At 34.3% G+C, this 23,147-nt stretch overlaps 1 protein-coding gene across 46 annotated transcripts in view; it reads right to left on the bottom strand.

Moving 5' to 3' along the window:
- The window catches only part of LOC120330368 (uncharacterized), an 84,169-nt gene extending 70,411 nt beyond the window's left edge, over positions 1 to 13,758 (bottom strand). For 42 of the 46 annotated variants that reach the window (XM_078118447.1, XM_078118450.1, XM_078118465.1 and 39 more), the window contains exons 1-29: positions 13,580 to 13,756; positions 13,062 to 13,176; positions 12,793 to 12,971; positions 12,296 to 12,438; positions 11,937 to 12,096; positions 11,537 to 11,731; positions 11,157 to 11,348; positions 10,849 to 11,006; positions 10,617 to 10,724; positions 8,253 to 8,424; positions 7,147 to 7,252; positions 6,716 to 6,860; positions 6,397 to 6,526; positions 6,026 to 6,127; positions 5,800 to 5,891; positions 5,135 to 5,276; positions 4,434 to 4,690; positions 4,206 to 4,361; positions 3,802 to 3,971; positions 3,441 to 3,582; positions 3,191 to 3,354; positions 2,670 to 2,791; positions 2,370 to 2,480; positions 1,928 to 2,062; positions 1,588 to 1,710; positions 1,194 to 1,331; positions 774 to 1,070; positions 443 to 565; positions 85 to 222 (exon numbers count right to left, since the gene is read on the bottom strand). In XM_078118447.1, the coding sequence (XP_077974573.1) occupies positions 85 to 222; positions 443 to 565; positions 774 to 1,070; positions 1,194 to 1,331; positions 1,588 to 1,710; positions 1,928 to 2,062; positions 2,370 to 2,480; positions 2,670 to 2,791; positions 3,191 to 3,354; positions 3,441 to 3,582; positions 3,802 to 3,971; positions 4,206 to 4,361; positions 4,434 to 4,690; positions 5,135 to 5,276; positions 5,800 to 5,891; positions 6,026 to 6,127; positions 6,397 to 6,526; positions 6,716 to 6,860; positions 7,147 to 7,252; positions 8,253 to 8,424; positions 10,617 to 10,724; positions 10,849 to 11,006; positions 11,157 to 11,348; positions 11,537 to 11,731; positions 11,937 to 12,096; positions 12,296 to 12,438; positions 12,793 to 12,971; positions 13,062 to 13,176; positions 13,580 to 13,685 (4,321 nt within the window). In that variant the 5' untranslated portion in view covers positions 13,686 to 13,756. Of the gene's footprint in view, positions 1 to 84; positions 223 to 442; positions 566 to 773; positions 1,071 to 1,193; positions 1,332 to 1,587; positions 1,711 to 1,927; positions 2,063 to 2,369; positions 2,481 to 2,669; positions 2,792 to 3,190; positions 3,355 to 3,440; positions 3,583 to 3,801; positions 3,972 to 4,205; positions 4,362 to 4,433; positions 4,691 to 5,134; positions 5,277 to 5,799; positions 5,892 to 6,025; positions 6,128 to 6,396; positions 6,527 to 6,715; positions 6,861 to 7,146; positions 7,253 to 8,252; positions 8,425 to 10,616; positions 10,725 to 10,848; positions 11,007 to 11,156; positions 11,349 to 11,536; positions 11,732 to 11,936; positions 12,097 to 12,295; positions 12,439 to 12,792; positions 12,972 to 13,061; positions 13,177 to 13,579 lie in introns of all 46 variants that reach the window. The other 4 variants (XM_078118487.1, XM_078118490.1, XM_078118491.1 and 1 more) reach the window with 2 other exon arrangements.
- Positions 13,759 to 23,147: the final 9,389 nt, after the last annotated feature.

Here is a 23,147-nt window from a genome sequence, read left to right as displayed (position 1 = left end):
ATAAAATATGTGATATTATCAAGAGTAATTTGGATACATGCTGTGTGGTTTGGAAGGAAACAGATATTCCTGGACAAAACTTACTAGAACAGTAGAAGCCATTTCCAAAAAATCCATATTTGCATGCACACTTGGGTTGACCGTCATCACCATTTTGACATTCTGCATTATCACTACATCGTCTTCCAAAACGACGATGACATCTACTTCTTGATTCACCAGCTAAAATTAACAAATTCAGTATTGAGTTAGAAACAATTGTGGGAAGAACGAAAGTTACATTTTTAACATTTGGACACTATTTATCACTACTATTTATACATTTTATATGCCTATCGAAAGATAAATACCGATAAATGATTGGAGTTGATTTAACCATAGCGGTACAATAAATAATAGATTCATGATCATACGATATTGTGACACTTATTAAGTAACTTACATCCGCAATAAAGACCAGAACCCCAATAACCATCATTGCATCTGCATTCAAATTGACCATCATCTCGTCTTACACATCTGGCATTTGCATTGCACCTTCGTCCATACCGGGCACGACATGGATCTGTTGGTGTAAGCAAAGTTTCGTTTAGGTATTCTCAAAAAGCAGTAGTACACAACACAACAGAAATTGAACAATACAAATTTAAAAATAGAAGAAAAAAAAGAGTAACAGAATGAGCATTGCAATGAAGTAGTGGGGAAAAGAGCAAGTCAATGGACAGCAAAAGGAATATTTAAGAAAATTTACATATATTGCAACTAAATCTTACTTCGACATCTGAGGCCGTTCCCAACATAATTATCGTTACACTTGCACATGTATTCACCACCTTCTCTCACACATCTTCCACGTCTAGAGCATCTTCGGCCATATCGTTTCCTGCATCCTTCTGGATCAAATTCTTCTTCTTTTTCATCTTCATCATCATCTTTTTCACATTCAAATCCATCACCAAAGTATTCACCAACACACTGGCATTTGTACTCGCCATCAACATTGTTGCAGCGCGCATTTGCTCCACATACTTGACCATAAAGTTCATGGCATCTGTCTTTTGGTGTTCCACCTAGATAAAGCATTTATATCCCTGATATATTTCTCAAAAGTTTGCACTGAAATGTGCTTAGAGGAAAAATCACAAAGAAAATGAATTGTTTTCTAAATATGTGAGCAAATTTTATTTACTTACCTTGACAATTAAATCCGTTTCCAAAGTATCCTCTGTTGCATCTGCAGACAAATCCACGTCTTGAATCTCTCTGGCAACTGGCATTCTCGTTACACGTTCTTCCGAAGCGACGATGACAGCGTGATCTAGCGCGTCCCGCTATTTTGTTAAAAGTAATTGATTTGAACTCAGTTTTTCAATATTGCACACAAAAATATTAAAATTAATAAACATCACAGAACAAAAATTAATTTTCTGGTGATGCATGCAAATGTAATATCTTTCGCAAACCCAAACAATGAAAATACCCCATTTACACATGGTACAATCAAATGTATCACTTAATCAACAATCGAGAGAAAAAATTGATGGAAAATCGGATGATGTTCTTCATTGATAGAATCCAGAAACTTACATGCACAATATAATCCATTGCCAAAAAAGTTATTCTTGCATCTGCACATGTATGCGCCATCTCCACCTCGCACACACACTGCATTTTTGTTACACCATCTTCCATATCGCTGTCGGCATGCATCTTGAAAAAAAAAACAAAGATATTTATAATTTTATTTACTATGAAATGAGATTATTACTTGCTTTAGATTTAGATGTAACAAATTGGAATATTACAGAAACTGATTATAAAATATCGCACAATTTCCAAACTGTAAAAGTTTTTAAAATTATCTAGGTCTATTGAAACTTTTTAGTACAAAAAATTTATAAAGCTGATAATGTGGTGTAATACTCACTTCGACATCTGAAACCATTTCCAATAAAACCAGCTTTGCACTGACAAGAATATTGTCCTGCTTCATCAACAGAACAACGAGCTCTTCTTGAACAACTTCTTCCAAGATTTTGGCGGCAAGTATTTAGATCAATAGCTGTTAAAAAAGCACCCTCTGCATTGACAATAATCCAAACTATACATTTATTTGGATTAATTTCGCTCGTCCAAAGTTTTTAAACAGATTTTAAACAGAGGCTTCAACAATTAACAGTTCTTAATATGAATAAATAATCTAACTGAAAACTTTTAATTTAGCTATTTTTATTAGTGGAAATATACATATTGACACATAAATTAATATTACAATTACTGTTCAATAAATTGTATCAGTATCACAGGTAAAATACAAAATACATTGAAATATCATGACTCTTGCAAACTCCAAATGAAGAAGTACAAACCTGTACAAACATCATCCTTTAACCTATATCCAGAATTGCAAGAGCAGAATATATTATTTTGTCCTCTACATTCACACACAGCATTGTCGTCATTTCCTTGTACCAAACCACCTGAAAATAAAAATAAAAATGTTGAATTATTTTAAAAAAAAATATTTGATCAATATACAAAAATTTAGAATATTTAATGTTTAATCCAAGGTTGGTTGTAAATCTAAAATGATCTCTTACACACTTTATACAAATTTAAAACACTAAAAAACAGACAAAAAAAACAAGAACTAAGTAAAAATTAATCACCCATGGAAACATATGACCCTCCGACAGTGCAGCCACATTGTTGACTCCTCACACATTGATCACCATCACGAATGTAACCAAAATCGCATTCACAGTCTTCAACAGTTTCTGCTGAATCACACCTGAACCACATAGATGAAGAAGTTTTTAAAAAATATTCCAACAAGAGGAGTGCAGCCTCATGTTAGAATGGCTTTATAGTACCCACACTAAAGATTGTATCAAATGCTATATTATTTGCTGAAGTATATTTTGACAGCACTTATAAAATTCAGGAGGATTTTTAACATATGAGGTGCTACTAGAAAATTTAATCAAAATATACATGAAATTCAGTACTGTCAATCAGCAATGTCTTTTGTAATCTATATTTTGATGATGTGCTTAGAGTATAAAACTGCATTATATAATATATAATTTGAGTCAATTTACACTTACTAGTAAAAATAACATGATCTCTTTCAACGATTTTTCTTTAATTGATAGTCCATTATGCGATATTATCATACTTTTATACTTACGTGAGTGACGCAGTTGGATTCAAACAAGTGTCTTGGCAAACAGTAGCACAGGGATTGTAAGTGCTGTGCTCAGGGCATTGCACTCTGTCATATCCAAATTGCTTTTTCCAGTCACAAAGTCGGACTCCTCCGGCTCTGCAGTCAGCAGCGTATTGTTCAAAGGCCTGTAAGATGATAATTTAGTATTCAATTAAACTCATAGAGCCAGTTCAACTTGTGTGACTCTCATATATACATATAGTAATCTTACAGAAATGAATGAAGACTGATCGCCATTAGTCGAACAAGCATCGTAGATACAAGCTTCCATATAATTCACTGAGTCTTCTGAGATGCAAGCCTTGAATACTCCATCTCTGTCCATTATAGCACCACAAGTGGTTTTGGTACTCCTGTATAAAAATGAGGATATATTTGATTAAGTAGGAAGCATTAAACAACATATGAACCTATCTTAATTTAAAATAATCATTTACTCCAAATAAAAGAAAAACAATAAGCTGGTGTTAATGCTTCCACCAGACACAAGTAAAAAAATCATTAGTTGATGCTATATCGAAAAAAATTCCATATTCATTCAGGAAGACAAATTATATCAAACCGCTTCTCACCATTTAGCTCTCATGTCGTCTGTGCAAGTAACGGGATCTGGAATCGGTTCACCACAGCTCTCCACTTCGTGACTGAGACCAAATTCATTAAAGTCCTCAGCCATGCTACCATCAGACATCTGCATGTCATCTGTTGGGTCTTTGTTATAATTTCCACATAACCCGCACATCTTGAATAAAATGACATAGATATTAAAACAATAACAAGGCCAAAAATATGAATAAATAAATGAGAATGATATAGAAAGGATGGGGGTCAATATTGGGGAAACACTATAAAAAGTTAGGGGACGAAAGTAAAAATGACAAAGTAAAAGAGAGAAAAAAGAGGGTGATGATGATGAAAAGTAAGAACACGAAGTGGGGAAACAAAGAGAGAGGGTTGTAAAAGATCTAATGGTTACCTGTCCCATATATGTACTTGGAACTCTGACAAGAACACCGTTGTTGTTTAGTCGAACTCTCAAAGAATGCATGGTATTGAGAACTATTGCTCCTCTGCCTCTTCGTCTTATGCTAAACATATCATTCTGAACTGCTCTCACCCGACGATTATTTACCTGAAACAATTTCACACCATATATTATAAAAAAATCGGTAAATAACAAGATTCAACAAATAGTAATACTTACCATGGCCATACCACCTTTCATCAACGTAACTTCGATGTTTTGTCCGAGTTTAACAGTTACACTGTTAACGTAGGCTTTGTTCTTTCGATTTCGTCGTTCCTCATTCTTGATATACACTGAGAACCAGCTTTCGTCATCTTCAGCAAGACCACAAGATTCTGCCAACCTGTAGCTACATTTTCCATTAAACCTCTGGATCCCAACTTTATCGAAAAGATTGTATTGAGAACCTCCCATAATTCGACATCTTGCAGTTTCTGAATTATTAAAGAGACAATATAGGCGATTAAATCAAAATTCGTTTTCAATGTTTCGGCCAAACTTTTAAAAGTGTTTCTATTACATATACATAGACTTTGTATGATCAAGGTTTGCCAATAGAACCAAGTTTTACAAAGACACTGGCTATTACACCGCTGGTTACCAAAATCCGTGGTTGGTCGTGTGATTTTGAATGCACATTTCTAAAAACATTCTAGTTCAAGGCATATGCGTATTTTATGAATTTGCTTCTTTACCAGAAGATTCAGTGAAACATTTTACTCTTTTCGTTTTATATATTCAGAAATCCGGGAAAATATCTTTTGCACCGTGTCTATACACTAATCGAGTATTATTTTCTATAAATAATATTGAAAAAAGCTTGGAGTTTTGCAATATCACTCAAACTCAACAAAAAGTAGAAACAAATATGCAAATACCAGTTGCCTGACACGCTTCTCGGCCTTTTTCGTTTTTGCCACACGTCTGTCTAGCTTTGCATTTAACATCCATGCAAACCATCCCTTGAGCTCTGCATGTGCATCGACGAGTACATCCGTTTGTCAAAATTGTTTGTCCGTTCTAGTGATAAAAATAAAGAATTATGAAAAATTCTTCAGCGAGTGTCGGTAAACTTGTATAATACATATAAAGCAGTGAACTGTCGTTCTCTGCAATCAAAATTCAGCACCCACAATATCAAGTACGCGAAGTTCACAACCAGACGAACACGTTTGGACAGAAGTCAAATCAGTAGGCATTACTTTTTCAAATTTTCTCGAATTCAGAATGATACCTACGTATTAGCCGTTTTCTCATTTTGACAAATATCAAACAAGATTTGGGAATATTATGTATTACAAATTGTCTTTCAGGAGTATACTACTTTAGTTTAAATAAAGATAACAAGGCCCCCGCACAGAAAATGCATAGGAAAAATCAAAATCTATTGCGTTGCTTAATTTTTTATTCTATCAATAGTTTTTACAATGCTTCTGTCTTTTGGGTTCACAGCCTATGATCTGGTACTTTTATTACACATTATCATTGATTAAACTTATTTTATTATATTGTATACGATATCAAAACATAATCTGCAACTTACCAAGTAGTATTTTCCTTCAAATGTGCAGCCACATTTTGATCGCCTTACGCATTGGTTACCAGATAGAACGAATCCGTTATTACACACGCAACCTATGAATATATCAACATACTCGTAATTTATATTATGATTGGACATGATACTGATAAAACGAGCAAGATTAATAACGCCGATATTTTCTATCAACTGCATTTACATTAGCTTCCTTTAAATGGTATGAACCTACCTTCAACGCATCCAGAAGCACATTTAGGTGACGGATCTGAACAGGTAGCGGGACATTTTGTTGCACACAACTCGTAACGAGCATTGGCAGGACATGGTAGCGCTGTAAAATAAGGGGTAAATGAACAAAAATGAATACACTTAAAAACTTTTGCTTAGGTACCATGGTGGTGGTCAATCATTTAGAAATGCATTGACTTGTATATTGAAAATAGCGCCTATTGTCTGTAAAACCCAGTGCGACTGGCGAGATAGTTGAAAGAAAAACATCTTGCCCAGTAGGAAAGACTATAATACAATCAGATTTATCATTTAGTAGCTGATTTTTATCATTCAGTAGCTGAAATTATTGAGGATATACGTTGCTCTTACGTGTTTTTGTTACTTCTCTCCATTTTCCGATTCTTACTCCCGCGTCATTACAAGCTTCAGCGTAGGCAGCAACGGCATTCTCAAGCGCTACGTCAGCTCCACCGTACACGCAGACATCGAATATACAATCCTGATTGTGACGAAATGAATTGATTGTAATACCATTTTAAAAAGGCATGTAGTTCTAGTAGTTTAACGCAGCTTGTCGACCCGCACTTAGGACTTGCGTCGTGATGAAAGAGCACAGGAAAAATCACTATATGTGGGCCTACTGGAATGCTATCAAAATAAGATTTAAGGTATCACACAGCTTTCTTACCTCGAAGAAGGTTTGCGCGGTTATTACCGCGTGACAAGCGGAGAATACGCCTCCAACCTCAGTAATAACAGCGCATCTTGCTCTGAATCTTGCTGACGCCCCAGTTTTGGAGCATTCACTGTCTTTAAGATCTTCTCTGATGCAACTGAGAGCGGAGAGAAATTAATTAATATTCAAGTCCGAACGTTAAATATAAACTGTTTATTATTATTATAACAGAAACTTATATTTAATAGGATACACTTGCAATCTCTTTTACCGTTCAGACTGAACCAACAAAATTGTTCATAGGGAGTGGCCTACACTGTTGGTTTATTTGAACTATGCGTGACTATCTTCTAATACAAAAAAAACTAGCTAAACCAGTTGAGGAAGCAAGAAATGTCTGTAAAACTCTTATCTCATCTTATCAAACTCGCAAAAATGTTTACTCGGTTTTAGTGTCAGTGATGTGTCTGTTTCCGTGAGCGTTTGGGTTTTCGACACCGTCGACGACGATATCGTTGTTCTCATCTCCGTCAAAGTTTCCACACAAGCCTGAGAATTTGAATAAACATGAAACATAATTATGACAGGTTTGTAAACTCTTCCGCTACAACAAAGTTATCTTTTTAATATTTTCTAACATTTTTGGTCGAGATTGAAATGAGAAAATCCCTTCACAAGCCTTTCATGTTCTACTTATTTTTATAAACTGTGTAATACAAGTGTATTCGTTTTTTTTCATGGTCCGTGGATGATTTACATTCTAATTCGAAACATTTATACCAGTCCTGAACAGCTTAAACACTTGGACGGAAATTATAGCTTCCGGGCAAAATTCGTGTCTGTATTATATTATTAAACAAGAACCCGATGAGATTCCCCATAAAATAAAATAAAATTTCTTTTTTTTACTGTTGCAATAGACAATTTAGTTTCTCATAAAAACTTGCTTAATTGCCCACAGAAGCTTTGTTTTGTATCCAAACAAACGTGAAGGAACTTTATTTTGTCGAAATTTTAAGAAATTGTCGTTGGACAACAGCCAATATGATTATCATCTCTCATCGCAAATTAATGCCTGACAGCAGATAGTCGACTGTTTGCGATATGTTTGTTTTTTATTTAGACATCACTAATACGTTATCGGCCAAGGATAATGCATCATTGAATTAACAACTTAAAAAGTAACATTATGGGTGACATTTTCTTACATTAATTAAATGTGACTCATCGGGCGATTTTTACAAGATTACAGATATCAATACCGGTAGTCTTGATCAGATAAAAAGAGTTCGAAAACATAAACAAGTTTGAACTATCAATTACTCTTCTTTCATAAGTACAGTAAATTTCACCAATTCTGATTTGCGTTAATTCATCCATATATTAATTCATTCATATGTTAAGCACTTCACTGTTCAAATATGAAAATATTTAATTCCCTTTGAAAGTACAATATCATAAAATGCAATACGAAAAATTGTCCTCGGATTGAAAAAAAATTCCAATATTAAATAGGAATGCGTTTACATATGAACAAATTTCAAATTACCTTCCAATTTTCCGCCAAAATATTCTGGTGGAACAGCGACAGCAAGGGAGTGGCGCCCATCAAAACTAACTTTTAGTTTATAAGACGTTTCCAGAATCACAAATCGGCCGCTTAGAGATATTGTGAAACCGGCGGGTGACGAGAAAGGAAGATTAACTTCTTCACCATTGACCTGAAAATTATACGTTAAGTATTAATTACTATCTAAAACGTTAATCCGAGCTTCTTGACACTGGTGTTTGCCATTAGGTAATTCACTTTCAAGCATCTAAGAAAACATCGCCTGTACTATATAATTAGAATCTAAAATGGTTGAATTTATCGAGGAAAATCTATGTCTACATATATATGTGCGAGGAACCCAAGTACACTTGACTATGACTCCACGAGGGACAAAACCTTTTGAAAATTCGGACACATTGGCAATCAAAGACTGAATAAGACATGAGAAAGCCTCACTTCAATCAAATGTCTATATGAAGAAAATGGAATAAAATAGAAGGACTGTAACATAGAATATATTTTTTATTACACATAGAAAAGGTTAGGGCATAAGTGCAGGAAGTATTTTTTTGGTAGAGTCTTCTAACTGCGATGGGCACAAATTTACTAAGTCGTGTTGTGTGACAGTAACCTCCGTGCTATTATTTGCGCGGTATTTTCGTTTTAGTGTTTGTGCAACTCTGATCAACAACAAAACGTTAACATAAATGTTGCAATGAAAAGGACATTGGCAGCGCGTACATCTGCGAGTAATTTTCAGCTTGGACATCAAGTGAATACCGTCTTGCCGGCGGATTAAAACAAATTATTTAATTCGGTAAGAGAAATAATATTGAAAAATGTAGAAGAAAATAATTGATTCATCTGCCAAATAATGTGACTTACTTCAATAACGTGTTCTAAAGTTCAGATTGGGCCACCAAACGACATTTCAACTAGAATGGGAGTGGCTGTTACTCTAGCCCAATAAGGTGAAACTTTGGTATAAACCACGACCTTGCCGTGGGCATAATTCTAGCTATACCAAGATGCACTGTATATAGCGATATATGTTTACCACAGAGATCAGATTCTAAGCCGCTAATCTGGTGCGACGAAAACAACCAAGAATCTTCAACACAGATTGAAGCAACCTAATTGACATTAACGCTAGGTAAAATCATGCGATTACTGTTTTAGCCATCAATAACTAAGAGCATGTTGAGGTTTCATTTTATTTACATGTGATCGTTTATGACTGAAGAGAACCCAACATATATTGATATATATACTTGGGAATACAAAACACGTATACTGAGAATGGTAATGAATTATTTGGGTCTCCATAAACTTTAATAAATTTCTAAAACATGGATGACTCATTATGCTGCAAACCGAATTTTGCAGCGAATTTTTGCAAACCGGCATAACACCCCTTGCGGCCATATCAGACTATCATTGATCAAATCACGTATGCATACCGGCACGTTGTTGTCGGATTGATTGAGTTCTGTCTAATAAGCAAGTAAAACTAACGTTGATTTCAGGATTGTTATGATAATAAGGTCGGATTTTTAATCAAGGCCACATGTAATGTTCAAAAAAAAAAAGATCGATGATACGAAAATCGCCAACTGATGATTTTCGACTTTTCAAATATCATGTAAAATAATATTAAATTCAATATGAGAAGTATATAAATATATGCTTGTAAATAGTGCAAATCCCGTTAGCCCCGTTAATCGGAAGTAATCACAATATAATTCGATGACCATCAGGTCATGGCATTCAAAGATTCTGTTTTATATAAAGGCTCGAGATGTTTGCTTTCTAACATTTTATTTAACCAATCAAATTCAGTTTGCGTCTCTTATTCCGACATCATGCCGACAAACGCAAACCCAAGTGTTTTCGTTCGTTTAATAATAGGATTATTCTGTATCATACTTATAAACTTGACAGGTTGCAATAAATTTTCGCTTAAAAACTTGACCGCCGGGCAGAATGCCGCCTGACAGGATTCACGTGACATCGGTGGTTAATGACACAGTCATCTATAAATCAGAAGAGCCACAAAGTAGATACAAAAAGAAGATTGTACTGTTAAGAAGTAAACCTTTGATATTTTCAACGCCAAACATTAATAATATTAAAATGAACTCAACTGACTGATAATATATCATGGCAAATAATAAAAACTTTTACTCGGTAAATAAGATTGACATAGAAAGGTCAAAACTAAAAAAATGGAAATGTCACAGTGGACCACATAACGTCTTGCCAAACAAGATTTTTGGATCTAAATAAAAGTGTTAGAAAAAAGTTCTGCCTATATACTTATCATAAACTTAAAATGGAAAGAATAAATATTCTAAAACATACTCGAATTTCGCGTCCAGGATTGAAGTTGATTTTTTGACCAAACACAGTAATAATGGCTCTTCCCAGCCAAGAAACATCAAGTTTGCGGCCTCGATGAATGTTAATAACCTTGAATTGAGTTAAATTCAGAATTAACATAAGCAAAGTTCCTACAACATTATATTTAAGTTATATAATTTAACTACCGCATCAGATCACGGGTCAGACGGGGAACAGTGAAAAGTGAAAATACCTCGACTTGGAAATTCTCGTGTTCAGATCCAGAGTATTTTGTGAAAATGTACGAACAATCTCCTTGAAAGTCGAACTTCTTTTTATCGAATGTTGTGTAATGTGGATCACCGATTCCGCGACAATATGTCAATCCTTTAGGTCCCTGTGGTTTGGCTTCTGCAAAATAAGCAATGAACAGTCGTAATTTTATAATACTTGCAGATTGAAATTACACAAATTATGACACATAAATTCTACACACGGGCTATTTTCAGCGGGCTTTTTTGTCTGTCCTATTGAAATCTTTGAGAAAGGTTAGTTTCTTACCTTCCTTCTCGCAAGTTGGAACAGGCAAGTTCCATGTTCCTCCCGGTGAACAAATGAGCTCATTATTGCCCGATAGCTTATAATTTCTTCGACAAGAAAATGTGACTTTGTCACCCAAATTAAAATTCGACCTGAATTTTGGCCTTCTCTCTCCATTGACCGGTACGCGTCCCAATATACATGATTGTTTCTCTGCAAAAATGTTGTATATACATTAATTATCCTTTTTCAAAAACAGTAAATAATGCTAATTCTTTAAAATGTGAATTTTTAAACGTTACCTCTATCGATGGCCCCTTTATAATAAAACGGCGATCAAAAAATAGCAAATAAGTAATACAGTTGAACCCCAAATAGAAAAATTAAAATAAATTATTTACCGATTTTAGTGCAAGTCGGGACTTCGGTTGACCACTTTCCGCCCGTTAAACAAGATGTTGATGTAAAGCCTTCCATAATGTATCCCCCTCTGCATCTAAACCTGACTGTTGCTCCTATTTTCATCGGCCTTCTGGCCCTTGCAGGGGTCATACTTCCCCGTGCAGGCAGTTTTAAACCAGGACAAGTAGTGGCTTCTAAAATTATAATGAAATATATATTAGAAAAGTTTCGCCGGTCCCAGTGCCGCCGAAGATTCAAACTCAAATATTAAACATTACTAGAAATTACAGTACGAAGTTACTAAACGAACGTTGGGAATTGTCAGTGTGGTAATCAAGTAGAGTGTGTACGAAGAATGCATTTTATTCTCGATAAATTTGTTTTAATATCTATAAATACCTGGCGGAGCAACTCCAGGGCAACAATAACGAACTTTGAAATCAGCACATTTAGACCCAGCAGGTTGAAAACCATTGAGACAACTCAAACCAAATCTCCAGCCTACGCGAACAGGGTTTCCTGCTGTGTAGTATGGTTCATCATTACTGGCGACTCGCATCTAAATAAAATGAACACCTCAACGTTAAATTACAATAATAAAATGGTAAAATTATTCAGTTAAGTGTGATGCGTAGGTGAGGAAGGCAGCAGTATACCTATTGTTTTTCTTTAATGCACTCAATCTACTCGAAGCAAACTACTGCTAAATAAATTCTTTGGTTGTTTCGAATTTTCAAAGCATGAAGATGACAACTTACGTCAATTCCCATGGGTTCTTTGCATCCCTGTTTTTGTCTCATATGCCTTGTTATGGTCTCTAGATCTCCCGCACCAGATGACGGTTTGTCCATGTTGATCCATTCCCCCCAAGTTCCGGGGCATCCTCCGATCATACTTCTGCCTAAATCACCATCATCATACAAGCATCAACTAACTATCTCGTCGGATGATAGCCATAACCATTAATTACAACTTTTTCCACCAATATAAATATGGATTAGGAACTTCGAAGCGAGTTATTTAGCTCAATACTCGGGAATACATATTTTTATATTTAGCACCCAACCAGTAATAAAAATAAGATGTAAAGATAAAATAAAATAGAACGTAGGTCAGTCTCTATATATATAATAATAATGAGTGAACTGCTTTTTGATAGATATTAAATATAAATAAATAATAAACAAATTAAAGCACTTTTAATGTGAATGGTGAGAATGAATGAAACACAACGTCATTGTTTCGATATGCATACCTGGGAGTTCGCATCGATATGCAATGTAGGCATATTTATCTACCCCACGACAAACATTTCCCATTATTCTTGGATTAGCCTGAATTGAGCATGAATTTTTGCCTTGACAAGCCTTCCAAATAACATCGAAAGACGTTCTAGACTTGCATGGTCGCCTGGGCATTCTCGTGGTCGGGCATCTGAAAAAAAAAATTCTCGATAATGCTCCCCGACAACAGTCTGAATAGAAATTATTAATCTTTGTTAAAGTAGGTTTTATGGATACGTACATGTCGTTCCGTTCTCGTCCATAATACGCATCTTCAACATATATGACATGCGTTGGATCTTCACATTTGACTTCCGCCGTTCCACCCGGACATGCCGCTGCGAAGTTGGATCTCACTAAATACATGATAGCAACAAGGAAATGAAAAGATTGAGAAATTAGTTGGTAAATGTAATTAGCATATTAAAGTTATAAAATGTTTCTTATACATTTCAAATGTAAGATTTAGTAGAGACAAACTTATCTAATTGTCAAGAATTGTCGTAATTTTACCATTTTATAGACACAGATGGAAACATCAATAAAGAAATTTTTGCTAAAAATATTTCAGTAGCGTGTGATAAGATGTTCCATTTGCATTCAAATATATATTTATATGTATTTCGAAGGCTAGCGCCAGACAACCTTATTATTTTTTTTGAACTGAGCAGTCCGAAATCGAAACAATTGGTAAAATTTCGGGCGCTATAAATGAAAAATTCTAACTTATAAAACTTGAAGATATAACGTAGTCCCTACCCACAATGGAGGCAACATCCTCGAATCCGGCATTACCTACTGCAACCCATGTTGCAAGAAGTAAAACGGAAAACACACTCATTCTTGGTAGTGAGCGCGTTTCCATTGTACGTAAATAAAATCGAACTAATATTCTTCAACTACCTTGGTGTCAAAAAGCTTAACTTCTAGCAGAGTAGAAGTGAGCAAGCAAATATGGGGGATAACGGTTTTATACCGGTGAGAAGACATGTGATTGGCTGGCGTGTATCTCGTAAGATATTAGCTTGGACGAATGAAAGGGAGAGAAAGAACATTTTCTAAGTTCCGAGTACTGAAAATAAATTATGTGTGGCCAAACAATATCATAGCCCCAGGGCTCCATGGTGCAAATGATTATGTCAGACCATGCATGCTAATATGTTTGCTACAACTCACTGTTGGTTTTAGATAACTTCTCAACTGATCTTCTAATACCGGCAGTTTTATTATGTCGTTCCTAAGTTCAAGTAGCTACAAAAAGATTAATTGCAGACTCAAAACAATATTGGCCTTGAGCACAAATAAATTAAAGTTTAAAAATGAATGATGAATTGGCTTTAATAAAAAATAACATTACTTTTACTTACAATACGTTGATTTATTTCATCATTCATAAATAATGTCAACTCATAGGGCAGTTGAAAATGCCATGTCAAAATACGGTTCAGAGATTTGTTCAAAATGAACTCCTATTTCTAACTTAATATTACAGTTGGCTTTCTCTACTTTTTTTTAAATGAGGGAGAAAAAATTGTTTTTACCACATTTCAAAGGTGCTCCCGAAGTATGTGCACCAAGATGGCGCACAACCTGAACATAGTATGTGTACCAGTTTAGGGTTATCAGGTTGTGCACCATCTTGGTGCACATATTTTTGGAGCGCCATTTCAAAACGTTGTCATGAAAGTTTAACTTTCATTTTCTTCAAGAAATCAAAATATTGAATTACGAAGATGAGGTTCGTGCGAATTGTGTATCGATGAGTATCTTACTTTTGCACTTTGCAATTGTACACTTATGAAAAAAAAGACCAATACTTGTGTATTGTGGAAAATCCACAATATGAAACAGCAAAATTTATAACAAAATAACGGGTCCCAGGAATATTTAAGAAAATAAAGAAAACTACCAAAAATTTGAAACCCAATTCTCCATAAATTTAAATGAAAAAAGACGGTTTTTTTCTTCAAACCAATTTATCGAAAAATATTGATAAGTTCACTTCGTGACCAAATATAACAGTGCCCCATCCGTACCGAACGTCACAATGGTAACAAAGGCGCACATATCATTGGATATAATATATATTCACAATTGCAGTGAATTACTCATTTTTCCTCCTAAAATTATTTAACAGAAGAAATCAGTAAAAGAAAAGTTATACGTCAGTTTGGCCTACAAATGCAGATATTTTTACCCTTTCGCAAAAAGAAAGCTTTTATTTTTCCAAGAAATCGAAATCATTTAAAAGAATCTAATTTGGTAATATTATACTTTATATAAAAACCGCAATCTCAGCTCAAAGCGAATATTTAAGTTGCAAATTTGTGTACATTGGAAGTGTTTATTTTATTTTGGTGATGAAATGCCCAATCGATTTGTTAAGGAGCACCTGCACTACCGATCAAAAATAATTCTGACGTCATCATCACGAAGTGCAGCATAAGTCATAATGAAACCAAAGAATGTACAATGAAACCAAAGAATATTTTCAATAAAATTAACAATGCAAGATTTTTTTGTTGAGCTTCAGACTTCATCACAAACTTTTCATATTTGCTACATTCCATAATTTTTCTACGAATATTGTTGAACTATCTTGTTAAAGAGTGTTTCTCATAGTGGTCACTCAGGCCCACCAGTAGACTTTGAGGAATTTTGAAACGGATTAGATCTTTCATTTGGTATACAGTAGATCACGGGGAAACGTCATCAATTACAAATTGAAAAGAGAGAAGATTTACGCTTGAGGTTGTGCCAAGGTTTGGAAGTTTAACTTAACAAACTGATGAATTGATAAAAATGTTAATGTGGCCATTGAAACCCTGCTATTGCTATTGTTTATATATAATTCGAAAATTTTTTTTTTTTATAATACTCGGAAGTTTTTTTAAAGGTTTTTTGTGTTGAAAATGTGCCACAAGTAGGTAAAGATTTAGAATCATTGTCTTAAACGATCAAAAATGATTATGGATACACAATATGTATTAATTTCACTGAAAAATATCAAATTATGATAAACAACTTCGATTTCAAATGAACTTAAAACGTCAACGAGTTTTATAACCCAATGCCGGACAAAATATAATGTAACGCTCAGCAAAAGTTTAAGAAAAGATTGAGAATGCGAGGATCACATCGATAAACACCTTATTGGGAATATAGACAATGGAATGATTTGTAATCGGCCACAACAAAAAACAGTTGCATATATAACAAAAATATTATGTGTATTTTAAATGACGTTTTTATACGCATTTCATCTTGCAAAAGCAGTCACTGCTATGCGAAGAGATACTTTATTTTGAGAGGAAGGGAACTGACTTCACAATTTATTACACTGACTGAAGTGGTTGGTGGACATGGAACCTGAATACGAGAAGTTTTAAGTTGCATAGCTAAGACTAACATTGTAACAATTACTGCAGCCTTCATCCAAATATCCTATAAGACTTCAATCATAATTAATTTTATAAAACGCATCTGAAACTTCAAAAACGTAGGCCTCTGCTTGTGACCCCAATTGGAAAACATAAATGATATGTTACTTGAATTATTCTATACGTTTCCTTTTTTAGGTCCTATTTTAAGAAATATTCAGAATATATATATTTTTTTTTCAATATTTCATACGCCTTCCATTACCAGGTAATCGTCTCGTACTCGCCTGAAACATTTTCCGCGGTTTAAAATCAGATACTTGCACGTTGTATTGGCATTTAATTTTTGACAGTTCTGGTATTTTAAATATAAAATATCTGTATGTAACGAGGCCCGACGTCAAGTGAATCATCTTCAGTATTTTTATTGGCTTACGGTTCGGTTTTAGAATTTAAATCCGTCTGCGCACTACACAAATAAAAAAAAAATACGATGCAATATCGATAGCTCAATTTAGGTTGTCATTTAATTTAGTTAAAAAAACATACCGCCTGAAAAGAATAGTGGTCTATGATTCCCAAGACCAGGAAGTCGACATTAATCCTTCCGGTATGAGTTTTGATACCCAGAGAAGCATACCCAAACCAATTCACGTCGGCCTCAGCCATGGATTTCATACGATCGTCACTGACCGAATGGAATAAGATGCGAACACCAATCTATATGAAATTTTATTCTATAAGAAATTTTAAAATTCTATGAGAAAAATTTGCGTCACAAATAAGCATATTATGATCACCTTTGAATCAGTTTTTAAAACAAAAAGATTTTTTTGCTGATAAGCTGAATTACGCTTGGTATCATAAATCAATCGAATCATTGTATTCCATAACCTTTAAGTGTTTCTGCAGAAAATAGATTACCATTTTAGGTATATGGAAAACGCGCTGTGCCCACAAAAAAGTTTAAATTCAGACGACAAATAGGCGATTTATTGTTTATCGAGGTAAACTCGCTGTCTTTGATATTTCGGATCTTGCAAATCCAGCTGCCAATACCTGTTTATCGGTAAATAGTGGCGGTGAATATATTCCCAAGGATAGCAAAGCCGGCGGAGCAAGCGATGCAATGCCTTCGACACAATTTTCCATCGACATTCGTGAGGCAATGATAAACAATCGTAAGTTTAAATGGATAGATAACTGGAATATTTCATTAAAGTACGCATTGCAGTAAAAGTAAACAAGTGTGTTGATGGGGAGATTCTTATTTTGCACAATACAAATGCGTATATGTAAATTTTTATCAGTGAATAGAATTGGAACAAATACAGAAAAGAGCTGGAGACAGCACATAGATGCAACCGTTAGCGCACGACAGTAATGTTTAATTGGATAATGTTTTTGGCACGTGACAACTTCCCTTTCGTGGTTTGGTTGGGTAAATGTCATTGAGGAGCCCTAAATATATATGCCCTAGATATAAATGAAATGTAAATCAATTTCACAACACAGTACAAAATTAACTATATACTGCTATAAGATTCCTCTCCGTATCTTTTTTTTTCTATTTCAATTTCAAACAAATTTATTTATCGGTATATTTACACTACATGATTGTTCACATATTGTCATTGTTTTACATTCCTTGGCTGAGGAAGTCTGACTTTAGTCAGACAAAACGTTATAGAAATACTTTTGTGTTTGTGTGCAGCGGGACTATTCAATTATATACTGTACAAATGAATGTGTATTTTAGAACTTATAAATTTCTATTAATAAAATACGCGGATACTCTAGTTGTACCAGTTGCAGAGTTGCACAAAAGATTTAACGATTGGGCGTAACTCAAATATTTTGAAAAAAAACAAGACTTGGATTGCATAAATAGACTGAAAAATTACGTTTATTATATATATAACACTTTGACAAATCGATTTCTTCAAGCAATGTCTATTGTAAATAAGCGCAGTGCTAGTTAGGAGAGAAATCAATGAATATTTTAACATTCGAAGTGAGCTATTGATGCATAGTTCACCAAAGTTCAAATTTGCTGAATACGCTTCTATACTATGTGAAAGTTGTATGTTTACTATAAATATATATTAAACTTGCATTTTTATTAGTTGCGTGTCTTGGAGACACGGTTACGTGGTGTTTATTTCACGGTGGTATCGACGATAGAATAGCTCAATAATATATCATGTTGAATATAATCGACCTTTGTTATCTATATTGTCAACCAATCAAATTAGAACACACGGTAAAGACGTAAAAAAATTTATAAGCACGTCATTTATTTAAAAAAAATTAGTTTTAGGCTTTACATGATAAAAAAAGAAGATTACCATATGGCCGCAACCTTTTTTTTTGCTACTTAACACGCATGTTGTTTACATCCTCATATTTTCCGCCATTTTGAATTAATCCATTCCTGATACATCCTGTTTTGCTGTGCACATTTGAACATTGTTTCAGATTTTCTTTATCATTCTGAAAAAATAATTTTGAAATCACAGTGAGCAATTGTATAAGGAAACGTCAATAGCCAAACTATTTCAATTCATCCTTGCAGGTAAAACAGATACACCAGTTTCCTAACATTCAAATCAATTGATAAAACAGATACTAATAAACATTAAAAAATGAATTTTGAGATAAAAACTAAACTGATCAAAGGTATTTTTGCACTAATGTCTCTGTTGTATTACAAAACGCCACATCATAACGCGTCCTAATCTGATATAATACAAGTATTGCAAATCAATAACTATCACAATTACATTGAAATCTTTAAAACACCCGACCACATTTCTAAAGTGTATTTATTAGCACTCAGAATCAACTCGATTCATTGACGAAGACTACTTCTAATAAAAAACTTTGTTTTGAAATGAACGCACTGGTTCCAATGCACATGTTTTATATCAACAATTTTTGTCTGATGCAATATTTCGTATGTTGTAAGCCTGAGCGGTTAGTATCCCTCAGGTAATTAGGTAAAATGCAAAAGATATTTTGCACTGCTTTTAAACATAGAATATTGAATTTTTTCTTCGGAACCTCTATACATTTGCAAATTTCAAACAACAAATACGAAAATACCCGTTTAAGTATATCAAAAATTCTTCACAAATCAGATGGCGTTTTCAGAATATGGTAACCTGTGTATAATTATTTTACCAGAGGTGTCACGAGTGATAAACAATATATATTATTTGTAATTAAAATCTAAATCTGTTTTAAATCAAATTGTGAATGTTCCTCAGGAAATCAAGTTGTAAATTCCACCTGGAATTGATCGATTTTGGTTTAGGTGTTTATATTTTAGCTCGATTATCAAATATAAACATCAATATTTATCAGGTGTTTTATAATCAATGATATCCAAAATGCTTCAAAATCCAAGACTTAATTAAAGGATTTTTTGTCTCGGATTCATATTTTTTATTGTAGATAGAATGATTCGATACACTGCATTGCATTTCCTTTATGGTTGTCAGCTACAGTTACAAAAACTGCAATCACCTTGGGGTTCGGCAACTGTATTTGGAATAGAGGATTTTAATTATAAATTTTAGAAACGATCGTCCTCTGATCAACGAATCAAGGCCTGTGCCTTTCAACAACAAAGTTTGATCAAGTCATAAGTCCTGTGTAGAAAATAGAAAAGCTAAATACTATGGCAGCAGCAGATTTCAGCCCGTACCAGGCTGGGCGATGGTGACTTCGTATAAGCAATATTGCTGTACAATATTCCTAGACCACCAAGTTTTCACTTGCCTTTATGGTACGATTTGTTGTTCATAGTCTACAGAGGAAGTTGTCACTAAGAAAAAGCACGAATCTGTTCCAGGATTTCATTATTTTACGCTGATTTGGTAATTATTTCAGTATGCAGTCACAAAACTTTTCTTCGGTGTCGGGTTTAAAGGAAGCAGTATATAAAAAAAATTAACTTGTCTCAGTGCAAACTCAACAATCTATCGGAGATTTTTCAGTTAAAAAATATTATATTATTTTCATTTATATTATAAACGACACAAAGCATGCGTTCATTGATAGTTTTTATTAACTTCTGATTGGACTGTATTGTATTATTTCATCTTAATCAAAGACTTCAGTGTGTTTAGTTGCAATTCGAGAAGTTTTGTAGAAGTAAAAGAAATTGTATCTAGCCTCTGTTTCATGCTTTGGCAATCTTCCTGTAAAGGCGAGAGTCAAGGAAATCATAAACGTAATTTGCCAGATATATTACCTTAGTCCAAGTTCTATAACTACGTTCGCATTGAGGACATGTTCAAATCTGGATTATTTATTATGTTGTTTCGCGGGTCCAATCATCTTTTTCGCGATTAAAATTAAGAATTTATTCTTCTATTGCGGTTGGTATGCCCCTCGTTCCCCGTCAGATTCGGGAAATGATCTTGAACCACTATCAACCAACAGGTTTGTTTTGTACACATTTTTCCCGGACTAAAAATTGATATGTAATATTGAACCATTGAGTGCTACTAAAGATTTGCTCTTATTTGAAGCGTCACGAATATAATTCCTATATCTTCAACAAATGCGATCATTTATTTGCAGTGTTTATATAGCATTGTCGTCTGATTTGTAATTAAACTTGCATTATTTGGATAGGGATTGTTTTTAAATCGCTGTTGTTGGTCTTGCTATTTTTGATACAAAATCGCGCTCCTCCGCAAGTAAGGAACCAATTGACTTCAAATTTTCAGTGTTTGAAAATACTTGCCATGCAGAAATTGATTACTACTGATTTCTTTTTTCAAATTTTATTCAAGTCCAATGATATTATAAATTAATTTATAAATTTTGATTCAATAATAATGTAATGTAATAATCTAGTAAACTAGTATTGCATACAATTAATTAGATTTATATTGAACTGTGTGTCGTCGGTGTTTACTGATTTACTAAATTGGCATCAAAATGTTTCTGTTCTCAGATGATAAAGACTGAAAGTTTTTAGTAACTTTTGTAGATTAGTAACTTCATGTTTACTAAACTGTCAAGTTCTGTCGGCAGGTAATGAAATTTCAGATACCAGCTCTGTAAAATTCACCAAATACGGTGTTATTCTCTACTACTTGATTTGTAGGTAAGTTACAACGAATGACATCAGTTAAGGCCATGTTTCCCTATCGGGGAGTGATACCTACCCTTGAAGGTATTTCGTATTTGCTATACTATTACTTGTATTCTTTATTTCTTTATCATTGCCATAGTACTCATATAATACAAGTATTATAAACTACTTAATAAACGGTACAAAGGCTTGAGCGTGACTTGCGCATAACACTAGCTACGATTCATTAAAGATTGAATAAATAAAGTACTTTTTATGCATAGTGCGGGGAATAAAGAGTTGAAAATAACCGAAAGAAGGAATTTAACAAAAAAGGTTGGGAATCACTGAGTTATGGAATCATTACAAGAGATAACTTGTAGACATGGAATAGTCTGATACAGGTGTTATCGAAATTTTTATTAAGTTCAAACCAGGGGTGTTCAAAGTGTGGCCCGCGGGCCAAATGCGGCCCGCGGAGAAGAGCCAATTTTGAACGGTGTGCGACAAGCTAAATTAATTTTTAATTTAGTTTGATCTGGTTCCCTTTGCGTTGCGAATCTTATATTCGAGTTCAATTTATTATCTATGCCTATGACGTTACAACGTCCTCACAGCGAAGCAAACAACGCGATTCACAAGGAAGCTGTCCCTTGCCGAGCAGCGAACAATTGTAAGAAAAATGCGGAGCAGACGCTAATGAATTTGTAAGAACGGACAATTGAAGATTAGGCAACTGGAAAGCAGTTTGGAAAAATGTAATATTAAGAGATACAAAAGCTAAATGAGTTTTGGTTCAAGCCTATCAGTTGATTTTGTTGAATTCTAATCTGGAATAAGATTTGACAGCAAAGTATTTCTCACCGAATTCGTTTGAATTGGGTGTGACATTATATTTGGGTTACAGTTTTAAGATATTTATCCGTTTTCTGCAAGGACCCCTTATGATGACAACATGAGAACAATAACAAAAAGAAACTATTTTGTGCCTGCAACTAATATAAAGCCTATGTTAAATAAAGGTGCGGCCCGCAGTTTTGCACAGTTATTGATATTTGGCCCGCCTGCGAAAAAGGTTGCACACCCCTGGTTTAAACGCTTGAAACCATTTTCTTTAAAGAGTAATTGGTAAGCAATGTGAGAATTTTTGTGACCGTAACAAATCTGCATGTGCAAAATTATTCAACATTAAGAAGAAATGCAGAAATGGTGAGTAAAAACGCATAAATTTCTAAAAAAAAACTGCAATTTAAATTTATTGTCACACCGACTTTAAACGAATTCAGTGGGAAACACGTTTTTGAAGCATTGTGTATTTTGAAACAGGATTTTGTTAACTAGTTTTACTAGCATGACAGTGGCACTCAGGTACTGGTATGGGTTTTGCGACGCAGGGATTAGAATTGCTCGCACGTCAGATTAACTAAACTAAAACTCGTTTCGTTGGCACACCATTCAAAATTGACCTTTCTCTGCGGGCCGCACAAATTATCTTTGCGGGCCACATTTGGCCCACGGGCCGCAGCTTGCACACCCCTGATTTAAATCATTCATATTTAATATCCATCTTTAGATTCCGTCAACCAAAAAAGATATGGAGTGGAGCGTAGTAGTCAAGCACCCGGTCATCTTAATATGATATCTCTTTACTTTGATTGTAGAATTTAAAAGATTCGTCAGAGACTTGATGATTAGATAAACTCATTGAATGCATGCTTGATTTGAATCAAGTGGGAGAGGGCAATGGACGTTTCCGTTATTTTACAAAGATCATGTCATCCAGCAAAATATCTAAGCCTGATACGCGTTGGCTATGATAATAATCTTTTCGAGCTTTCATATAGACAGAAACGTGATT

This window comes from Styela clava, chromosome 12 (genome assembly GCF_964204865.1).
Source record: "Styela clava chromosome 12, kaStyClav1.hap1.2, whole genome shotgun sequence".
Lineage (NCBI taxonomy): Eukaryota > Metazoa > Chordata > Ascidiacea > Stolidobranchia > Styelidae > Styela > Styela clava.
This window is presented reverse-complemented; position numbering and strand designations above follow the sequence as displayed.